The sequence below is a fragment of the Rattus rattus genome, chromosome 2 (assembly GCF_011064425.1).
Source record: "Rattus rattus isolate New Zealand chromosome 2, Rrattus_CSIRO_v1, whole genome shotgun sequence".
In the NCBI taxonomy this organism is placed as follows: Eukaryota; Metazoa; Chordata; class Mammalia; order Rodentia; family Muridae; genus Rattus; species Rattus rattus.
In genome coordinates this window covers 165555067-165572826 of record NC_046155.1, presented here as the reverse complement: position 1 = coordinate 165572826, position 17760 = coordinate 165555067, and the positions used below count along the sequence as shown (strand labels likewise).

The following is a 17760-nucleotide window of genomic DNA, read 5'->3' as shown; positions in this document are numbered from 1 at the left end:
AAAGGCTAGGGGTCAAAGGTCAAGGTGCTGTCCATCTAGTGCCTTATGAAGGCTCTTTTCTGTTTCGAAGATAGCCTTCCCTTCCTGATACTGTAATTTCAGACCACTGGTGCCCAATCCCCTCAGCAAACATGAGAAAACCAGCAGATTGTGGTGGTGCTCACCTTTGATCCCAACACTTGGGAAGCAGAGGCAAGCAGGTCTCTGAATTTGAGTCCAGTGTGGTCTATATAGTTCCAGGATAGCCAGAGTTACATAATGAGACCCTGTCTCAAAAAACATCAAAGATGTGATGAGACTTCAAAGCCAGGGAGCTTCTCAGGCTAGGAGTGGCTCAGAAGTAGTGAGTGTCCTTTCTTAGGATCCCCCAGTGAGGGACTGGGGGCGTGGCTCAGTGGTAGAGCCCCTACCTAGAATTGCCCAATGAGGGGCTGGGGGGGGTATGGCTCAGTGGTAGAGTCCCTGCCTAGAATCCCCCAGTGAGGGGCTGGGGGGGGGTATGGCTCAGTGGTAGAGCCCCTGCCTAGAATCCCCCAGTGAGGGGCTGGGGGCGTGGCTCAGTGGAAAATATTCTGCCCTGTGTTGGCAGGCATGGTGGCATGTGCCTTTAATCCCAGCATTCAGGAAGCAAAGGCAAGCAGATCTCTGTGTTTAGGGCCTTCCTGGTCCACCTAGTAAGTTCTAGGATAGTCAAAAACTACATACTGAGACCTTGTCTGAAAACAAAGGAACAAACAAACAAAAACCCTATGTTCTAGCCCTGGGCAAAAACCAAACAAAAAAATTGGGGGTTTGCTGGGTGTGGTGGCCCATGCATTTAATCCCAACGCTTGAGAAGCAGAGGTAGACAGATCTCTTTGAGTTTGAGAACAGCTTGGTCTACAAAGCAAACCCAGAACAGCCAGGGTTACACAGAGAAACCCTGTCTTGGGAAAAAAAAAAAAAAAAAAAGAACAAAAAGAAAGAAGGAAGGAAGAAAGAGGGGGTGATGGTACAGTCCTATAATTTCAGCACTCAAGTTTGAATCAATCCTAGGCTACCAATAAAAACTCACACTTAATTTGTTGTTGTTGTTGCTGCTGCTGTTGTGTTTTAATTAGAAGGAGAAGGAGAGAGAGGAAACCATTCTAGGGGTATTAGGCTCACCCTACTTCCTGCTGTAACCTAACAACCCTCAACTAATGGCAAATGGAGGTGGTCCAGAAAGGCAGGTGGGTCTCTCCACACGCTACCGCTGTGACGAAACGCCATGCTCAAAATCAAATCAGTGAGGAAAGGGTTTATTTGGCTTACTTACACTTCCAAAGCACTGTTCATCATCCAAGGAAACCAGGACAGAACTCAAACAGGACAGGCACCTGGAGGCAGGAGCTGATGCAGGGGCTGCCGGTGTATGGGGCAGCGATGCTGCTTGCTGACTTGCTCCCCATGGCTTGCTCAGCCTGCTTCCTTTACAACCCAGGGCCACCAGCCCCAGGACGGCCCCACCCTCAATGGGCTGAGCCCTCCCCACCAATCACTAAGAAAATGTTCTGCAGGTTTCCCTGCAGCCCAAACTTTCCTTAGTTGAGGCTCCCTCCTCTTGATTACTCTAGCTTGTGTCAAGTTGACATAAACCTATCCAGTACATTCTTGAGCTAGAGAGATAGCTGAGTGGTTAAGAGCACTGACTGCTCTTCCAGAGGTCCTGAGTTCGATTCCCAGCAACCACATGGTGGCTCACAACCATCTGTAGTGGGATCCGATGCCCTCTTCTGGTGTATCTGTGGGACTACATAAAATAAATAAATCTTAAAAAAAAAAAAAAAAGAACAACCAACAACAACAGAAAAACAAAAAACCAAAAAACTATCCAGAACAGTGAGTAAAGACCCCATTGGACAGTATCTTGAGAGGAAGTAGCCCTGCTTGCATAAGGCTTGCTGATAAATACCCTCGACTAAAGTCACATGGCCAAATTGGGCGTGGTGGTACAATCTTATCATCCCAGCTTTTGGGGGGCTGAGGCAGGAGGATCAGAAGTTCAGGAGGATAGGAAAGAAAACTGGGGGGGCAGAGTTACCAGGGACAAGTGTTGTCTCTCATGGCAACTGCCTCACGCTAGTGCGTGTGCTCCTAGATGTGGTGATACTGTGGCAGATGGCCCAGGAATCCATATGAATGTGCTGAATTTCATATGAGAACTTATTAGCGATCAGGAATCGCTAATTGTACAGCCGATTGTGTGATATAGTTAGGGATCTATGTCTCCCTCCCAAAACATCATCTTCAGTGTAAGAAGAAGGATGTTTTAGGGCATGAGGCATCAGGACGGCAATGGCAACACATTTTAATGACGGTATTGTTTTAGAATTTAAAATTTTAAAATGTGTGTGAGGGAAAGCATGCGTGCCCATGGAGGCCAGAAGAGGGCGTCAGATCCCCAGGAGCTGCAGTTACTGTGGCTGTGAGTTGCCTAACATGGGTGTTGAGAACCTAACTTCTGAGCCATCTCTCCAGCTCCTAATTACAGTGTTTTAAAACTATCTAACAGAGGCTGGGCGGCGCGGTAGCACGTGTCTTTGATTCTAGCACTCAGGAAGCAGAGACAAGCAGATCTCTGTGAGTTCAAGGCCAGCCTGGTCTATATAGTAAGACCCTGTCTCAGAAATAGACAGACAGACAGACAAAGACAGGGCTGGCAAGATGGCTCAGCCAGTAAAGGGACTTGTTGTCCCAGTAAGCCTGATGACTTTGAGTTCCACAAACAGCAGGGAAGAAGAGAGCTGACGTTCTCTTATAGCCTGTGGTGCATGTGCAAATACAGAGAGAGAGGGGGGGGGAGAGAGAGAGAGAGAGAGAGAGAGAGAGAGAGAGAGAGAGAGAGAGAGAGATCAAGCATTTCCATTAAAATGTAAAATTAATTAATTAATTAATTAATTAGAGACGGGGTCTTACTATGCAGCCTTGGCTGTCCTGGAACTCGCTCTGTAGACCAGACTGGTCTTGAATTCAGAGATCCACCTGCTTCTGCCTCCCAAGTGCTGAGATCTGACTTAAAATGTGAAGTTTATTAAATCTCGGGTGATCATGAGTTTTCTCCCTTCTGGCATTAGGGGAATGTGCATCTCCCTGCTCTGAGTGTAATAAAGGTGCGACTGTTGTCAGACAACAGCACAAACCTGATGCTCTAGTGGACTGGGAGGGTGTGCAACACTCATCTACTTCACACCATGTGTGAGTGTGTGTGTGTGTGTATGTGTGTGTGTGTGTGTGTGTGTGTGTGTGTGTGTGTGTGTGTGTGTGTGTGTGTGTGTGTGTGTGTGTGTGTGTCTGTGTGTGTGTGTGTGTGTGTGTGTGTGTGTGTGTGTCTGTGTGTGTGTGTGTGTCTGTGTGTGTGTGTGTGTGTGTGTGTGTCTGTGTGTGTGTGTCGTGTGTGTGTGTGTGTGTGTGTCTGTGTGTGTGTGTGTGTGTGTGTGTGTGTCTGTGTGTGTGTGTGTGTGTGTGTGTGTGTCTGTGTGTGTGTGTGTGTGTGTGTGTGTCTGTGTGTGTGTGTGTGTGTGTGTGTGTGTGTGTGTGTGTGTGTGTGTGTGTGTGTGTGTGATATGTGACCTGTGTTGACGTGGATATTTCAGGAAGAGCCTCTGCTAGCTTATAAGGCCCTTGGGAGAGTTAGAAATAGGTGCTCCTCCCCTCCGCCCCCACCTCTGTCCAAGCCATCTGTCAGAAGATCATGACTCACCCATGTTAGAGTTTGGTGCGTGGCTGCCATCTTCTGGACAGTTACGTTAGAAAGGGACATCTGGCAAGCCAAGAAAAGCCTTGATCACGCACCCACCTTCCTTCCTTCCTCCCTTCCTCCCTTCCCTCCCTCCTTCCTTCCTTTCTCAAATAGAGCAATTTCTGGCATAGAGTGAGCACCATGAATGTTTGTTTCCAAAACACAGTTTGGTTTTTGTGTGTTCTGGTGTAGGGTCTCATGGCACCTACTGTCAAGCTCACTATGTAGTAGAGAATGACATTGACCTCGACGAAAACTTTCTGTGGAATCAAAGAGATGCCTCGGCAGTTAGGAACACCGGCTGCTCTTGCAGAGGACATGGGTTCACATCCCAGCGCTCGCACAGTGGATCACGGCTGTCTATAACTCCAGTTTCAGGGGAGCCAATGCTTTTTTTGGCCTCTGCTGGCTGGCACCAGGCACAGATGTGATGTGCGCACAAACACGAAGACAAAAGACTCATACGAACAATATTCTAATAAATAAATCTTTAAAAATACTTATTTTTGGTTGCATGTACTCTCGATCGGCCTGGGAGTTGCTACGTAGCTGAGGTTGACTTTGAAATTCTCTCTTTCTTGTTTTGATTGAGACAGGATCTCACTGCATAGCCTTGGCTGGCTTTAAACTGTGTAGAGCAGGGTGGCTGTCAACTGGTGTAGATCCCCTGCCTCTGCCTTCTAAGTGCTGGGACCAAAGATGTGGAACATTTTGGATGTCTTCTTGCTATCACACTTGTGTGTGTGTGTGTGTGTGTGTGTGTGTGTGTGTGTGTGTGTGTGTACTTATTTGTGTCCATGTGTGTAGAGGAGTGGGGGTGTTAAAAGCCAGATTCTAAGACAGATTCTCTCCTACCACATGGTTCTGGGGGAGAAAACATCAGGCTTAGTGGCAAGTGCCTTTACCCACTGAGCCCTGTCCCCTGCTTACCTTGAATTTGTAATCCTCTACCTCCTGAGTGCTGGGATAATAGGCAGGTGCCACCAAGTCCACTTTATTCAGTAATGAAGACTGAGATCACGGCTTCGTGCATGCTTGGTTAAGCATCGAGAGGCTGAGATCTCAGACTCTCCTGATGTTTTAAAATCCCCTGAATAAAAACCTGGTAAATAGCAGGTGCAGCTAAATTATCCCCACACGTAACCCTGGAGTCCTGCTAACAGCTATCTTGGGATAAGTAGCCGCACGCGGGGAAGCCTGTTTTACCTCTGGATTGGTCCCAGCATGACCCTGACACGTCACAGCTGGAATGCGAGCGTTCAGAAGGGGCTGCTGGTATTAGATGTCCTCTGTGGGACACTGATGTGGCACCCGGGGCTGGGAATGCAGCTCAGCGGCAGAGTATATGACTGTCGTATATTGTTAGGCCTTGCAATATCCACTGAAGAGACAAAGGGGAGATCTGTGCGTGTGGGGCCAGCCTGGTTTACCAAGCGAGTTCTAGGACAGTCAGGGCTATATTTTAAAACCTTGCCTCAAAAACAAAACCAGCAAACGAAACACATTTTTAAAAAACAAGCATGGTCGACACCTCTGTCTCCTGCGCGGGATACGTGTCAGCCCGGAGATCTCCGTAATAGATCTCCGTAATAAGCCTCGCCTTTGCTTATTTCATCCAAAAAAAAAAAAAAAAAAAAAAAAAAAAAAATGCGGTATATTCCCCAGTCCTCCACTGCTAAGGCTGGACGGTCGCAGTGGTGTGATGTTGACTGAAAATACAAGGCTGGAGAAGGACGTTTGAGATGGCTTATTGGGGCAAGGGTTATTGCCTCTAACAAACGAGTTGTAGCCCCAGGACAGATGTCTTCTGATTTCCGCTCCCACAGCGTGACACGCATACCCCGCCCGGCTCCAGTAATTTTTTTTTTTTTTTTAAGTTTATAGGGGAAAACTTAAGAGCAGAGGGAATGGGGGAGGGTTGATACACACAAATGGGTCAGAGCAGGGACCCGTTCAGCACCACGGAAAGCTCCCAGGCAGACCAAAAACCACGCCCAGCCTCTGGGCCCCGCCCACCTGCGCGGCAACCCTCACCTCCAGGCCCCACCTAAGTTTAAAACAGCCTCACCCAGGTTCAGTCCAGGTTTGTTTGGGTTTTGTTGTTTGGGTTTTTGATTCTAGGCTGTTCTGGAACTCTTAAGTAGAACAGAGTCCAGACTAGTCTGAAACTCACAGACGTCTGCCTGCCTCCGCCTCCTGCGTGCTGAGATTAAAAGTTTGTGCCCATACACACACACACACACACACACACACACACACACACACACAAACACACACACACACACACACCTCTCACTCAGTTTAAAAACCTTCAAGAAGTGCTTGTGCTTACACACAGTTTCTCCAACAGAAACACGGGATGGCCGGGTGGGGAAGAGGACTTTATTGGGATGTTAGTGAAGAAACCTGGGACGGTGAATTCCAGGGGGTGACATACACTGGGACCCAGATGGTGGTCACCTTAAGGAGCAATAAATTAACGTAAAATAAATTAAGGTGAGGAGGTCCCTGGTGGGGCAGGAACTGGGAATTTCTAAGGGGGTGGAATTTGGAATGAATTTGTCAAGATCTCCCTCCCCCACCGGAAGCTGGGAGTTGGGATTAGGGGACCGGAAGAAGGGCAGTAGGGCTCAGCTGAAGGCAGCTAGAGTTGGGGTCAAGGTCGTTCTTCCAGGAAGCGGTAGGTGGGGTTCTCATAGCCATGCCTCTGAAGTTCCCGGAGCTGCTGCTCCTCCAGGGTCAGCATGGGGTCCACCTGCAACAGGCCGAAGGGCTCAGCGCATGGGAGCAGAGCTGCTTTTAACTCCGCCCCCACCGCGATGTCTGCCCCTCACCTCCACCACTCCATGGCTGATAGTGCCATAGGGTTTCTTCTTGCGCAGAAGCAGCAAGGATAGGACAATGAGGGAGCCTCCTCCAGCTCCCATGATCAGCAGACCTGACAAGGCCTCTCGGGACACTCCAGTCCCAGCTGGTGCCTGTGGAGAAGGGAGGCGGAACCAAGAGTTTCTTTGAGGCTCACCAGGATCCACTGTGGCTTAGAAGGTCACGGCCTAGACACCGACCTCTGACCTCTGACCCCAGGATCTGCCTCTTCTTACCAGTTCATCCCGCTGAATATCTGATGAGTGGAAGGGAAACCCCCTTGGGGCAGATGCATTCACCTGGAAAGCAGGAGATGTCAGGAGATGTCACAGACCCCGGGCTAGAAGGGTACCTCCCAGTCCAACAGCACTAAGTCCATGTCCCAGCAAGCTCCTTCCCGAAGCTGAGGAATCCAAGCCTCCAGAACCTTCCCTCCACCCAGGGTCCAGACACCCCCTCACCTTTTGCTCATATTGCTCCAGTGGGGTTAGCTTCTCTCTCCCAGAGGAGGAAGAATCTTGATCTGTGGACCCTACCCCACCCCAAGTCACATCAGAAAGGGCGCTGGATTCCACTCCGGGCGGCCTGGGCTTCCCGCGGCATGCAGCCCTTTCCCCTCATGGTTTAGGGTTCAGTGGTATTCGGTGGTCGGGGTCTATGCCGTGTGACACTTACCTTTTGGAAGGGTCACTGGGGCATCTGCTAGCACAGGAGACAAGATGAAAGGTGAAACAGTGAAGAGAAAGAAAGAGTAGAGAACCCCACCAGGGCCAAGGACCCCACAGAGGCCCAATACCCCCCAGATATCCTTCCTTATTCCTTCCCACCTGCTGTGGTGGCACAGATACCCCCAGACCTTAGAGAATTGGAAAGAAGGCTGTATGCTGGGTATGGTAGTGCACACGTCTATGAACTCAGCACTTAGAAAGCTTACACAAGATCACGAGTCTGAGGCCACCCGAGGCTAAACAGTGAGTTCTAGTCTAGCCTGAGCTATAGAGTAGGACCCTGTCCCAACAATCTAAGGACTGAGTTAGGCCTAGTGACACATGCCTGTAATCTGAGCTACTCCGGATATTGAGTTCAAGGTCTGCCTGGGCTACTTAGACTGTCTAAAAAAAAAATAAGGGGGGGGGGTTGGCTAAGGCTAGCACTGAGTGGAAGAACTCTCTTCTCTTTGCCAGCATGCACAGAGCCCTGGACTCCTCAGTAGCTTCTTCCTTCAAGGCAAGGAATCTGGCATTGCAAGGGGAAGAGGCTTGACGCTCAAAGGTGGGAGGGACTCTGTATTCGCTCACCATCCTTGGATTCGGGAGGCTGAAGGCTACCTTTGTCCTCACTGCTGCTCCCGGGCACAGAGGCTTCCAGTTCACTGGGTCCCAAGTGTTCCGCATGGAGAAGCTCCTCTGAAGGGACACACAGAAAGATGGCTAAGGCAGTGTGACGTCCCAGCAGGGCAAGGGCAGGGCACCCTCACAGCGGAACGGACAGGAGATTAGAGAGACGGCAGAAGCATGCAAGGTGCTCTAGCAGGAAGGATGGAGGCTGGATCTGCCGTATCCTCTCTTCAAGTAGGTTTAGACCTAGGCATGGACTGTCTGGAAGGAAATCACAGTAGCCTGGGACTGTGCAGGCTGATACTTCCTGGTCTTGTCTCTCTTGTGTAGGCTCCCTCTGTTGAATTCAGATTTGACTTGGGACTTGTTCTAACCAATAGAACCTAGGCTCAATAATCCAGGGTTGTAGCTCAGTGGTGTACACGTCAAGCATATAAAAGGTCCTGGGTTCAGTCCCCAGGACTACTCAATTTTCTTCTCTTTTGAGACAGGGTTTCCTCTGTGTGTCCTGAAACTGGCTCTGTAGAGCAGGCTAGCCTCAAACTCAGAGATTGGCCTGCCTCCACCTCCCAAGTGCTGGGATTGAAGCGTGTGTACCACCACACTTGACACTACACAATTTTTTTTGAAGAGGGTAGGGCCAATGTATGGCTGTATCCTGACACTGGGGAAACAGAGGCAGGAGGACTGTGAATTTAAGGGCTGGTCTGAGCTACATGGTTCCAGGCCAGCCTCAGTTACAGAACAAAACCTGGTCTTAAAAAGCCAAAGGCTGGGCTGGAGAGATGGCTCAGCCGTTAAGAGCACCCGACTACTCTTCCAGAGGTCCTGAGTTCAATTCCCAGCAACCACATGGTGGCTCAGAACCATCTGTAAAGAGATCTGATGCCCTCTTCTGGTGTGTCTGAAGACAGCTACAGTGTACTTATATATAATAAATGAATAAATCTTTAAAAAAAAAAAAAAAGCCAAAGGCTGGGGGTTGGGTATTTAGCTCAGTGGTAGAGCGCTTGCCTAGCAAGCTTCAAGGCCCCGGGTTCGGTCCCCAGCTCCGGGGGAAAAAAAAAAAAGCCAAAGGCTGGGGATGTGGGATGGTGAGGCACTTGCCTATCAGGGCACACAGTCCTGATTCCATCACTGATGCCATAAAAAAATCATCTAGCCAGGTGATGGGGCACAAGCACTTGGAAGGCGGAGGCAGAAGGATTGCTCAAAGTGCAAGGTTAGCCTGGTCTAACATAGTGAGTTTCAGACCAGTCAGTGTTACAAAGTAAGACCCTATCTCAAAACAAACAAACAATAAGAACAAAAACAATTAAAATCAATCTGTACAACTAATAGATTACTAGCCATACCACCAAAGGAAACAAATCCAGATCAGAGGACACTGATTCAAATTAATTGGATAAAAACAAAAAACCTGGCCCTTACTCTGAACTACCGAGTTGTAGGGTGATTTAAATGAAGACTGGGAAATTGAGGGTTGGGAGTCAAAGTCCACCCTCGGAGAACTGAAGTTCAGGACACAGGTAACGGGCACTCACGGATCTGTGGCCGCAGCTCCTGAGCCAGGTGAGGGTTCTGGTCGAGCAGCCCCAGGCTCTGATTCATTCGTTCTTGAACCACCTGAAGGTGGGTCTGGACCTGTGGGGAGAGAGTACGAGGGATGAAGCAGGCAGTGCGGGCTGGAGAAGAATGAGATGAAAAGGAACTTTTTTTTTAAAGATTTTTTATTATGAGTTCACCATAGCTGTCTTCACACAAACCAGAAGAGGGCATCAGATCCCATTACAGATGGTTGTGAGCCACCATGTGGTTGCTGGGATTTGAACTCAGGACCCCTGGAAGAGCAGTCAGTGCTCTTAACCACTGAGTCATGTCTCCAGCCCCGAAAAGGAACTTAACAGGCACCATGGAAATGGACCGTGGAGCATGGACAGGGAGTAAGGCACAAGGGTCAGACACCCAACCACAGAGGAAGGAAACTGAGGCAGGAGAAGCAGGATCCAGAGAGAAGGAAGAAATGTGTATAAGACCAGAAGTTTAAGGCTTGGACAGAGGAAAACATTACTGGAGGCAAGAAGACAGGAGGATACAAAGAATATGGTTTAGAACTGGGCGCGGTGGTGCATGCCTTTAACAGTAGCGTTTGGGAAGTAAAGGCAGATAGATCTCTGTGAGTTCAAGGACAGTCTGGTCTATGTAGCAAGCTCCAGGCCAAGCAAACAGGGCTATTATATAGTGAGACCCTCTCTCCAAAAGCGAGAGAAAGAGAGAGAGAGAGAGAGAGAGAGAGAGAGAGAGAGAGAGAGAGAGAGAGAGAGAGAACACACCAATGGAAGAAGCAGACTCATGGGTCAGAGGGAGAAAGCAAGAGGGCTGGAGGAACACATGTGGGGCTGTGGGGAGATGGGAATCGGTCTAGAGGATTCATAAAGGAGTCGTAATGGCTCATGGGCAAGGCTTGCTATTCAGAAGTACAGGGGAGAGCATCTGTGGATCAAAAGAGAATGTCCAAGAAACCAGAAGTAGAATCTGAGTGCATACAGCAGGGGCTCTAGGGAAAGCAAGCGGGGCTAGGGAGGAAGGTTGAAGGACAAGCTCCAGGCTCAAGGGAAAGGATTCTGGGAAGGGAAGTAAAATCCAAGGGAGAGGAAACAGGAATCTGAGAGACAGGAAGTAGGATTCCGAGAGACTGGAAGGGGGTCAAAAGCACGGTATGAGAGGTGTGCCCACGTTTGAATGTGCGTGCGTGGGCAGGCTTTGGGGGCAGTGTTCCCACATCAAGAAACTGGGGGCTAAGGATGGAGGGACTGGAAAGGGTTTGGGGACACAAGGCGGAAGTTCCAGGCATAGTGAAGGGTTCTAAACTGAAAATGAGGGTCGGGGTTGGGGATTTAGCTCAGCGGTAGAGCGCTTGCCTAGCAAGCGCAAGGCCCTGGGTTGGGTCCCCAGCTCTAAAAAAAAAAAAAATTAAATTAAAGAAAATGAGGGTCAAGGGGTTGGGGATTTGGCTCAGTGGTAGAGTGCTTGCCTAGCAAGCACAAGGCCCTGGGTTCAGTCCCCAACTCTGAAAAAAAAAAAAAGAAAAGAAAAGAAAAAAAAGAAAAGAAAAGAAAAGAAAATGAGGGTCAAGAGAAGAATCTGGGGCCTGGAGGGATGGCTCAGCAGTTAAGAGCACTTGCTGCTCTTCCAGAGGACCCAGGTTTAATTCCCAGCAACCACATGGTGGCTCCCAACTGTCTGGAACTCCAGTTCTAGGAGACTCGACACCCTTTTCTGGCTTCCTCACAAACCAGGCACGCATGTGGTGAACAGATATGCGAGCAAAACACTCATACACGGAACATTTTTTAAAGAGGTGGGTAGGAGGAGGAGAGGAGGATGGGTTAGCATCCGGGACCGGAAGTGTGTGCGAACCTGAAAGCGCATCTGCTGGGCCTTCTCAGGGTCCACAGCGGCCACGTGCTGGTAGTGCCTCAGGGTGTGCCTCTGCTCCTTCTGCTCCGCACGCAGGTAGCGCCTCAGGGCCATCAGAACTCTCTCAGCCTGCGGAAGGGACCAAGGCTGTCCAAGCCGATCCTAATCCTTCTCAACTGGTGTTTGCGCCCCAACCCCAACCCCTATACCTGAGGTGGATCGCCCTGTAATGCTGCCAGGAAACCTTCCAGAGCAGCTCGGCGCTGGTCGTTGATCAAAGCGATGACTCTGGTGGCGTGGGTCTCCACCAGGCGCTGTCGCTCACCAGACACTTGCTCTTCCAGGGTCTGCAGAATGGACTGGAAGTGCTAGGGAGAGGTGCAGAGGTCGGAGAGAGAGCAGGTGTGTGAAAACCTGAGTGAACATGAATCTAGAACAAAGAGGCTTCAGTGGGTCTCCTTCCTGAAAGAGCCAATCTGGGGTGGGAGGCCCAATAGAAGGGCTGGACTGCAGGATCAGGGGCGGGGCTAGCCTACTGGGAAGTGGTCTGAGTGTGTAGGCTGTAAGATTAGGTGGGAACAATCTAAAAACAGAACCGGTCAATTAAAGGGAAGGCAGGCTTGGGCAGCTCCAACACAAAAGACAACGCTAACAGAGTGAGGCTCAAGCCTGGAGGCTGACCAAGAGTATTCTACATAGGTCGGATCTCCCAAAGGCAACCCGTAGGGACATAGGGCCAGAGTTAGGAAGCTGGGTTTGTTAGAGAGGGACTGAGAAAAAATGAGACCGGAGAGACAGGACCAAGTAACCACAGCCAGGGGACGGGGCCTAGCTTTGATGGGAAACCTTCAGAGAAAGGACTGGCCATGACTCCCTGTTGGAGAGAATATTCCGAAGCCAGCCCCCAGGGGGCAGTGCTTGCTCAGCGGCATGCCCCAAACCCTGGGCTCTACTCTAGGAGTAGAGGCAGTGCCAAATGACTGGAAGGGGACGGGTGAGTAGAAAGTGGAGTTGTCCCCAGTAGCGGACAGGCATGAGTGAGACTCGGAGGAGGATGTCCTACCTCATTCAGGGCCTGCCTGTCGGCTTTTGGCAGGTTCTTAGATTGGCTGTCAGCCATGGCCCACTCACGCATCACCTGGGGGTGGATAGGGACACTTCAGGATCCCATGATCTATCCTGCTCCACACAGGGAGTCCCCCTCCCCATCTCCAAGGCTTAAGAGGATGAAGATCACCTAGTACCACTGAACTTTGGTTTCCCGGGAAGGAATAACCAGATGGTTTCTTTTATGTATTTTATTTCTTTAGAGACAGGTTCTCATGTAGCCCAGGCTGGTCTCAAAGTCATTATATATTATATATATGGCCTTGAACTTCTGATCCTCTTGCCTTAACGTCTAAAGCATCCGGATTAAGGCGTATGATATTACACCCAACCAGCTCCAAAGGAATTTAGAGTGGATTGTGCCATAGACCAGAGTATCTATGGAATCCGGTGGCATTGCAGTGGTCTGCTAGGCGGATCAGTAATCCTTTGGCATATTAGAGGGTAGTATGGGCTCAGGTAGAAGGATGCCTGGTTACCCTTTAGAGGCGGTGTCAACTAAGAACTTCCCTGTATTTATGGACTCCTGTGGGGATGCTGGTTTCCCCATCTCATCACCTCATTAATCTGACGCATCCTACGTTCCTCCAGGTCCATCTTGGCCCTCAGGAAACCCTCGTGCTCGCTGATCTCCCCAGGCATGCCAAAGTAAACATCCACACCATCAGTGGGCCTTGGGGTGGGAGTGACTGCAAGACAAGGGGTCAGGCAGGCCGGTCACTTTTCCTCCCTGAGAAGGACATTCCTCAGGATATGCACTGGAGACCAGCATGCATCCAGTTTAGCCACGGATATTGCCTGGCTAATCTGACCAGCGTTTGCAAAATTCTGGAATCCATCATCCCATCTTCAAAGTAATGTCTGTCAAATGACTCCTCTTCTGAGCCCCCCTTTGTGAGCACCCCCCTTCATCCTTCACAGACTAATCTACCGTATCCAAAGCCACCACTATCTCTTCCATTCCCCCAGCTGTGTCCCACCCCACTAGGTCACTCCTAAAGGCACCCCTACTCCCCCCCCACAAATACCCAAACCACGCGTGCAGAAGAGGGGGCAGAAGAGCCTGCCTCACCTCTGCTGACCATGACAGGGGTGTGGGAGCTGGGAGGTGGGGCCCTTTCCTCCTCCTCTTCCTCTTCTTCTTCGGCCTGAGGGGGCTCTACGAAGTAATCGTCTACTGGCTGAGGGAAAGATTCCACCTCCTCTTCATCCTCACCTCCCTCTGCTCTGCCCCCCAGGGGCCAGGACCGGGTAGAGGGGTCACTGAAGGAGCAGAAGACTCAGCCAGTAAGATCTCCAGATAGGCTCCCGGCTTCCATGCTGCCTCAAGAGCCTTGTGGGTGGGGGTTGCGTATAGAAAGAGTCTCTGTCACTCACCCAACTGCCATCCCAGATGGGTTGGGAGTTGCGGGAGGTGGACAGCATACATACTCCACACCTCGGAACCGATCAGAGCCACAGGGCAAAAGCATACCAGAACCGTGCAGGATGAGGCCCTGGGAGCTGCAGGCCTGCAGGAAGAGGAGGCCCGGGGGCCAGAATGACCCGGTTGGAAGGTATGGACAGAGCCTGGAAGCTGGGTTCTTAAGTGGCTGAGGCATGGAATCCCTACATCCCGGTTTGAATGCTTGGGTTCTGGAAGGAAGGTCCTAGGGCTAGGAAACAGGTGGGACAAAGTCCTAACCTCTTGAGCCTCCTGGTGCCTCCTGGTTGAACTCTCACACTGGTCCATTCGCTCCTGGTGCAAGAACCGACAGCCTTCGGGCACCAGCAGGGCTTCACTCACGAATTCGCCAGCTGGGGAATGGGAGACACCAGAATCCTAGTAGCCCAGCCCTGCCCTCCTCAGAGTCCAGGCATTTCATAGCTTTCTCAACCCATCGCCCAGACTTCTAATGTAGACCGGAGTCATCTCTGGGAGACTCCCACTCCACCTCAGTTCCCACCCCACTCCCCCAGCGGGTGACTCACGCAGGCAATGGAAGGGCACAACCTCATGGTGGGGGTGGGCACATCTGCCACTTCGGGTTCCCCCACACCAGCGCTCCATCGGGATGGCCTGTGCAGCCTGCTCCACACGAGCTATGTGCAGCTCTGGGTACATCTGTAGGACACAGTGTGGGGGCGGGGGGCGAGGAGCGCGGTCAACCTACTGGCTAACCTCCGCCTTCTCCATCTCTTCTTTTGCAGTACTGGAGATTGAACCCAGGGGCTTGTACACGCCAAAGCAAGTGCTCTACCACCAAACTATATGCCCAGCCCTCTTTTTACTTTTTATTATGAGACTCCTTTATTATGAGTCTCCTTATGTCTCCTAAACTGGTCTTGAACTCGTTCTGTGGCTTATATGGGTCTTTAATTTGTGATCCTTCTAAAGGTTCCCCCCCCCCCATGCTCCCTTCCCCCTCCTGCCCCCCCTGCCCGTTCATGCCAAGCTCAATTTCTCTGAGCCCACGTTTCAGAGCGACCTTGCTCTGCAATCAGGTTTCTTTCTCAATGTATCTCGGCCTCTTTCCTACCCTGCCTTTCTCTGACTAGCTTCTAAGTAACTGTTCTCTTTGTATTAGCCCTCCTTTTCATTTCACCTCTCTCAGGCAGGCAGCCACTCTCACCCGGCTCCAAAACCTACTGAATCTTGTTGGTTTAAAGATCTTTTGATCTAAGCCCTGCCTCTCTTTCGGCCACGCCCACTTCCACTCCCACTTTTTCTAAATGGCTCCACAGATTCCTAAACCCTGCCACTCTTCAGGCAAATCTTGATTAGTCGACGGTTTTTTTTGCAGTCTCCTCCTCCCACCCCCGGCGCCCCTAATTTCTCAAAATAGCTTCTGCGCTAGCCCCTCCTAGCCTCTTCGCTGGCCACAGACCCCAAGCTTTCCCTGGCTTTCCAGATCCTCTCATCTCCCTAGGCTCTGTCTTTCGCCAAATCCAGCTTCCTGAAGGGCGACCCCGCCCCAGCTTGAACCCACTTTCCCACTGACCACGCCTCTCCCCACGGGGTCCCGCCCACCTGTCTGCAGTACTCCAGCACGCGCTGCGGGTCCAGGAGACAGCGTCGTGATCGCTGTGGGTCTGGTTCCCAGCGGCCGGTGCGCAGGTCTCGGTGAAGGGTTAGACGCCCACATAGTCCAGCCACTTGAGCCGACCCGGGAGCCTGGGAATGGAGGCAGATGGGGCAGTGAGGGGCCAGGGAACGTTGTCATCTGGGTTGTCTGGTCCTTTGCTCCCTAAAATCCAGTTAGGACTCGTGCCCCTATCGTCTCTAGCACCAGATCCTTCTAAGCACCTCCTGGGTAGAGAGATTGTTCCCCGGGAAACAGATCCCATGGGGCTGAAGCGCCCCAGCTCTCCCGTTGCTATGGTGACCAGGATCCCCCCCCCCCCGTTTCTCGCGGCCTTGTGGCTGAGAAGACAGGCTCCGCCCCCGCCCCAGCGGCTTGGGTCTGGAGCCTGAAGGGGTTAAACTTGAATCGTGTTGGGGGCGGAGGGCGAACCCAGGCGTTCTGGCCCCTCCTCCCTCCATCCCCAGTTCAGGTTCCCACTGAGGGGGTGTAAAGACGACAGGGCCCAGCTTCCCAGCAGGCCTGCACATCAGACCTTTAGGACTAGGGGAGCTATATCCGGATTGAGTAGTGGGTGGAGACCTGGAGTCCTGGATGTTTGAGGGCAGGGGGTTCATGTGGATCCAGAGGATACAAGGGATCTGGGTTTTTAGATCCAAGTGTCTGCTGCCTGGTGGGTCCTACGCTTAGGTGGGCAGGGCTTGGGGCTTTGTCGTCTAGGGGTGCTCTGGATTTCTATGACCCGGGGCTCTTGGAAAGAGCCAGGTCCGACGATGCGGGTAGGAGGGGGCAGGGACGTCAGACGATGGAGGAACCTAGGAATATCTACAGTTTGGATCGCATGGGGCAGGCCACCTGGCCAAAAGGACTGCGGTGGCCGTCCCGCGTCCAGGTCCAGAGGCCCGGTCCCGCCCCTTCCCCATCCCCAGGACCCGGCCGGGCCTCACCTCGGCCGCGCTGGGGCTCCCACCAGCCAGGTTCCCGACGGCGAGCTGCGCGCGCAGAAGCAGCAGCGACAGTGGTAGCAACAGCGGCAGCGGCGGCGGGCCCCGGCGGCGACCCTGATCGCGAGTGGCGGGGCTGGAGGGCCCCATGTCCGGGCCTCAGGGCCCTCACGTCCCCTGCGCTCCCGCCCGGCCCTGCCCGGCCCCAGCGGTGACAGGAGCTCCCAGCGCCACCGCCGCCGCCGCCTCCTCCTCCTCCCGCCGCCCCCGGGCTGCGCCGGCGCCGCCAGCCCCGCCCCGCGCCGGCCCCGCCTTCCCAGCCAGGACAATAGCGTGGCGGCTCTGCGCACTGAGAAGCTCGGGAACCCCGGGAGGGAGCCTGCGCCAAGTCCCAGCCCCTCCAGATTCCAGGTGTCACTGTCCACGTGAAGGCCGAGTCACTAGGCTCAGTCCTGGGCGTAGCCGTTTTTTGGACTTTCACCCTTAGCCTTCTCTTCTGGCAAACGCAGACACCATCATCAGCTTTGTCCTTCAAGGATGCCAGAACCCATGGGGGCAGAGGTCCTCCATAAATTCCTCTCTTGAGGCCCCAGGAATACAGGCCTCCATAATTTCCCCAGTCAAGAACATAGGGAGTGTGACAGGAATACCTGTAATCCGGGCATTTGAGAGGAGAGGACCGGAGGATAGGAGTTTGAGGCTAGCCTGCCTACAGGCAACCAGCTCTCAAAAGAAGAAACATTGTAGTTAAGTAAGGCCGGCTCCCTTCCAGGCCTCTTCTGTCTCAGCACCAGAGGCTAAGTCTCCCACCCTTGCTTCCTCAGACCTAGGAATTCAGCCTTCCTGTCCTGTTTGCTAGGTGTCTGGACCTTTAAATACTCCCTCCAAAAATCCATGACCAAAGCCCTAGAACCCTTTCTTTAAAGATGACTCAGGCCAGGGGCTGGATAGTATAACCTTCGAAAACCCAGCACCTAAGGACCACTGTGTGGAGCCCCGGTTCTTGCCCACTCTGAGGACGACCTTAAGTCTTCTGCCTAAAGGGGGGTCACTGTTTTGTCTTAAGTGAGTGTAAAATATTCTATTTTCCCGGGCCAACTGAGGCAGCCCAGCTGCGAGCGCGAGCGCGCGCGCTTGTGTGTGTGTGTGTGTGTGTGTGTGTGTGTGTGTGTGTGTGTGTGTGTGTGTGCATCTATATGGCCTTCGAGCTGACGGTCTTGTGGGAACCTGCCCGCATTTGCCGTCTTTCTGTTTGCCTGTGTGCA

General features: G+C 52.0%; 1 protein-coding gene across 2 annotated transcripts; it reads right to left on the bottom strand.

The window, feature by feature from the left end:
- Window positions 1–6120: 6120 nt before the first annotated feature.
- Aplp1 (amyloid beta precursor like protein 1) lies at window positions 6121–16743 on the bottom strand. Of its 2 annotated transcripts, none has more exons than XM_032893941.1 (17): window positions 16499–16743; window positions 15500–15643; window positions 14461–14593; window positions 14174–14286; window positions 13867–14000; window positions 13562–13752; window positions 13048–13178; window positions 12446–12520; window positions 11592–11750; window positions 11383–11511; window positions 9507–9606; window positions 7924–8031; window positions 7301–7327; window positions 7087–7157; window positions 6862–6924; window positions 6595–6738; window positions 6121–6515 (listed from the first exon to the last, which is right to left on the bottom strand). In XM_032893941.1, exons 1-17 carry the CDS (start codon window positions 16643–16645, stop codon window positions 6417–6419), a joined length of 1968 nt encoding a protein of 655 aa, XP_032749832.1. In that variant the 5' UTR covers window positions 16646–16743; the 3' UTR covers window positions 6121–6416. The 2 variants fall into 2 exon arrangements, with proteins under 2 accessions (XP_032749832.1, XP_032749833.1); XM_032893942.1 differs by having other exon boundaries at window positions 7301–7324.
- Between the last annotated feature and the right edge of the window lie 1017 nt (window positions 16744–17760).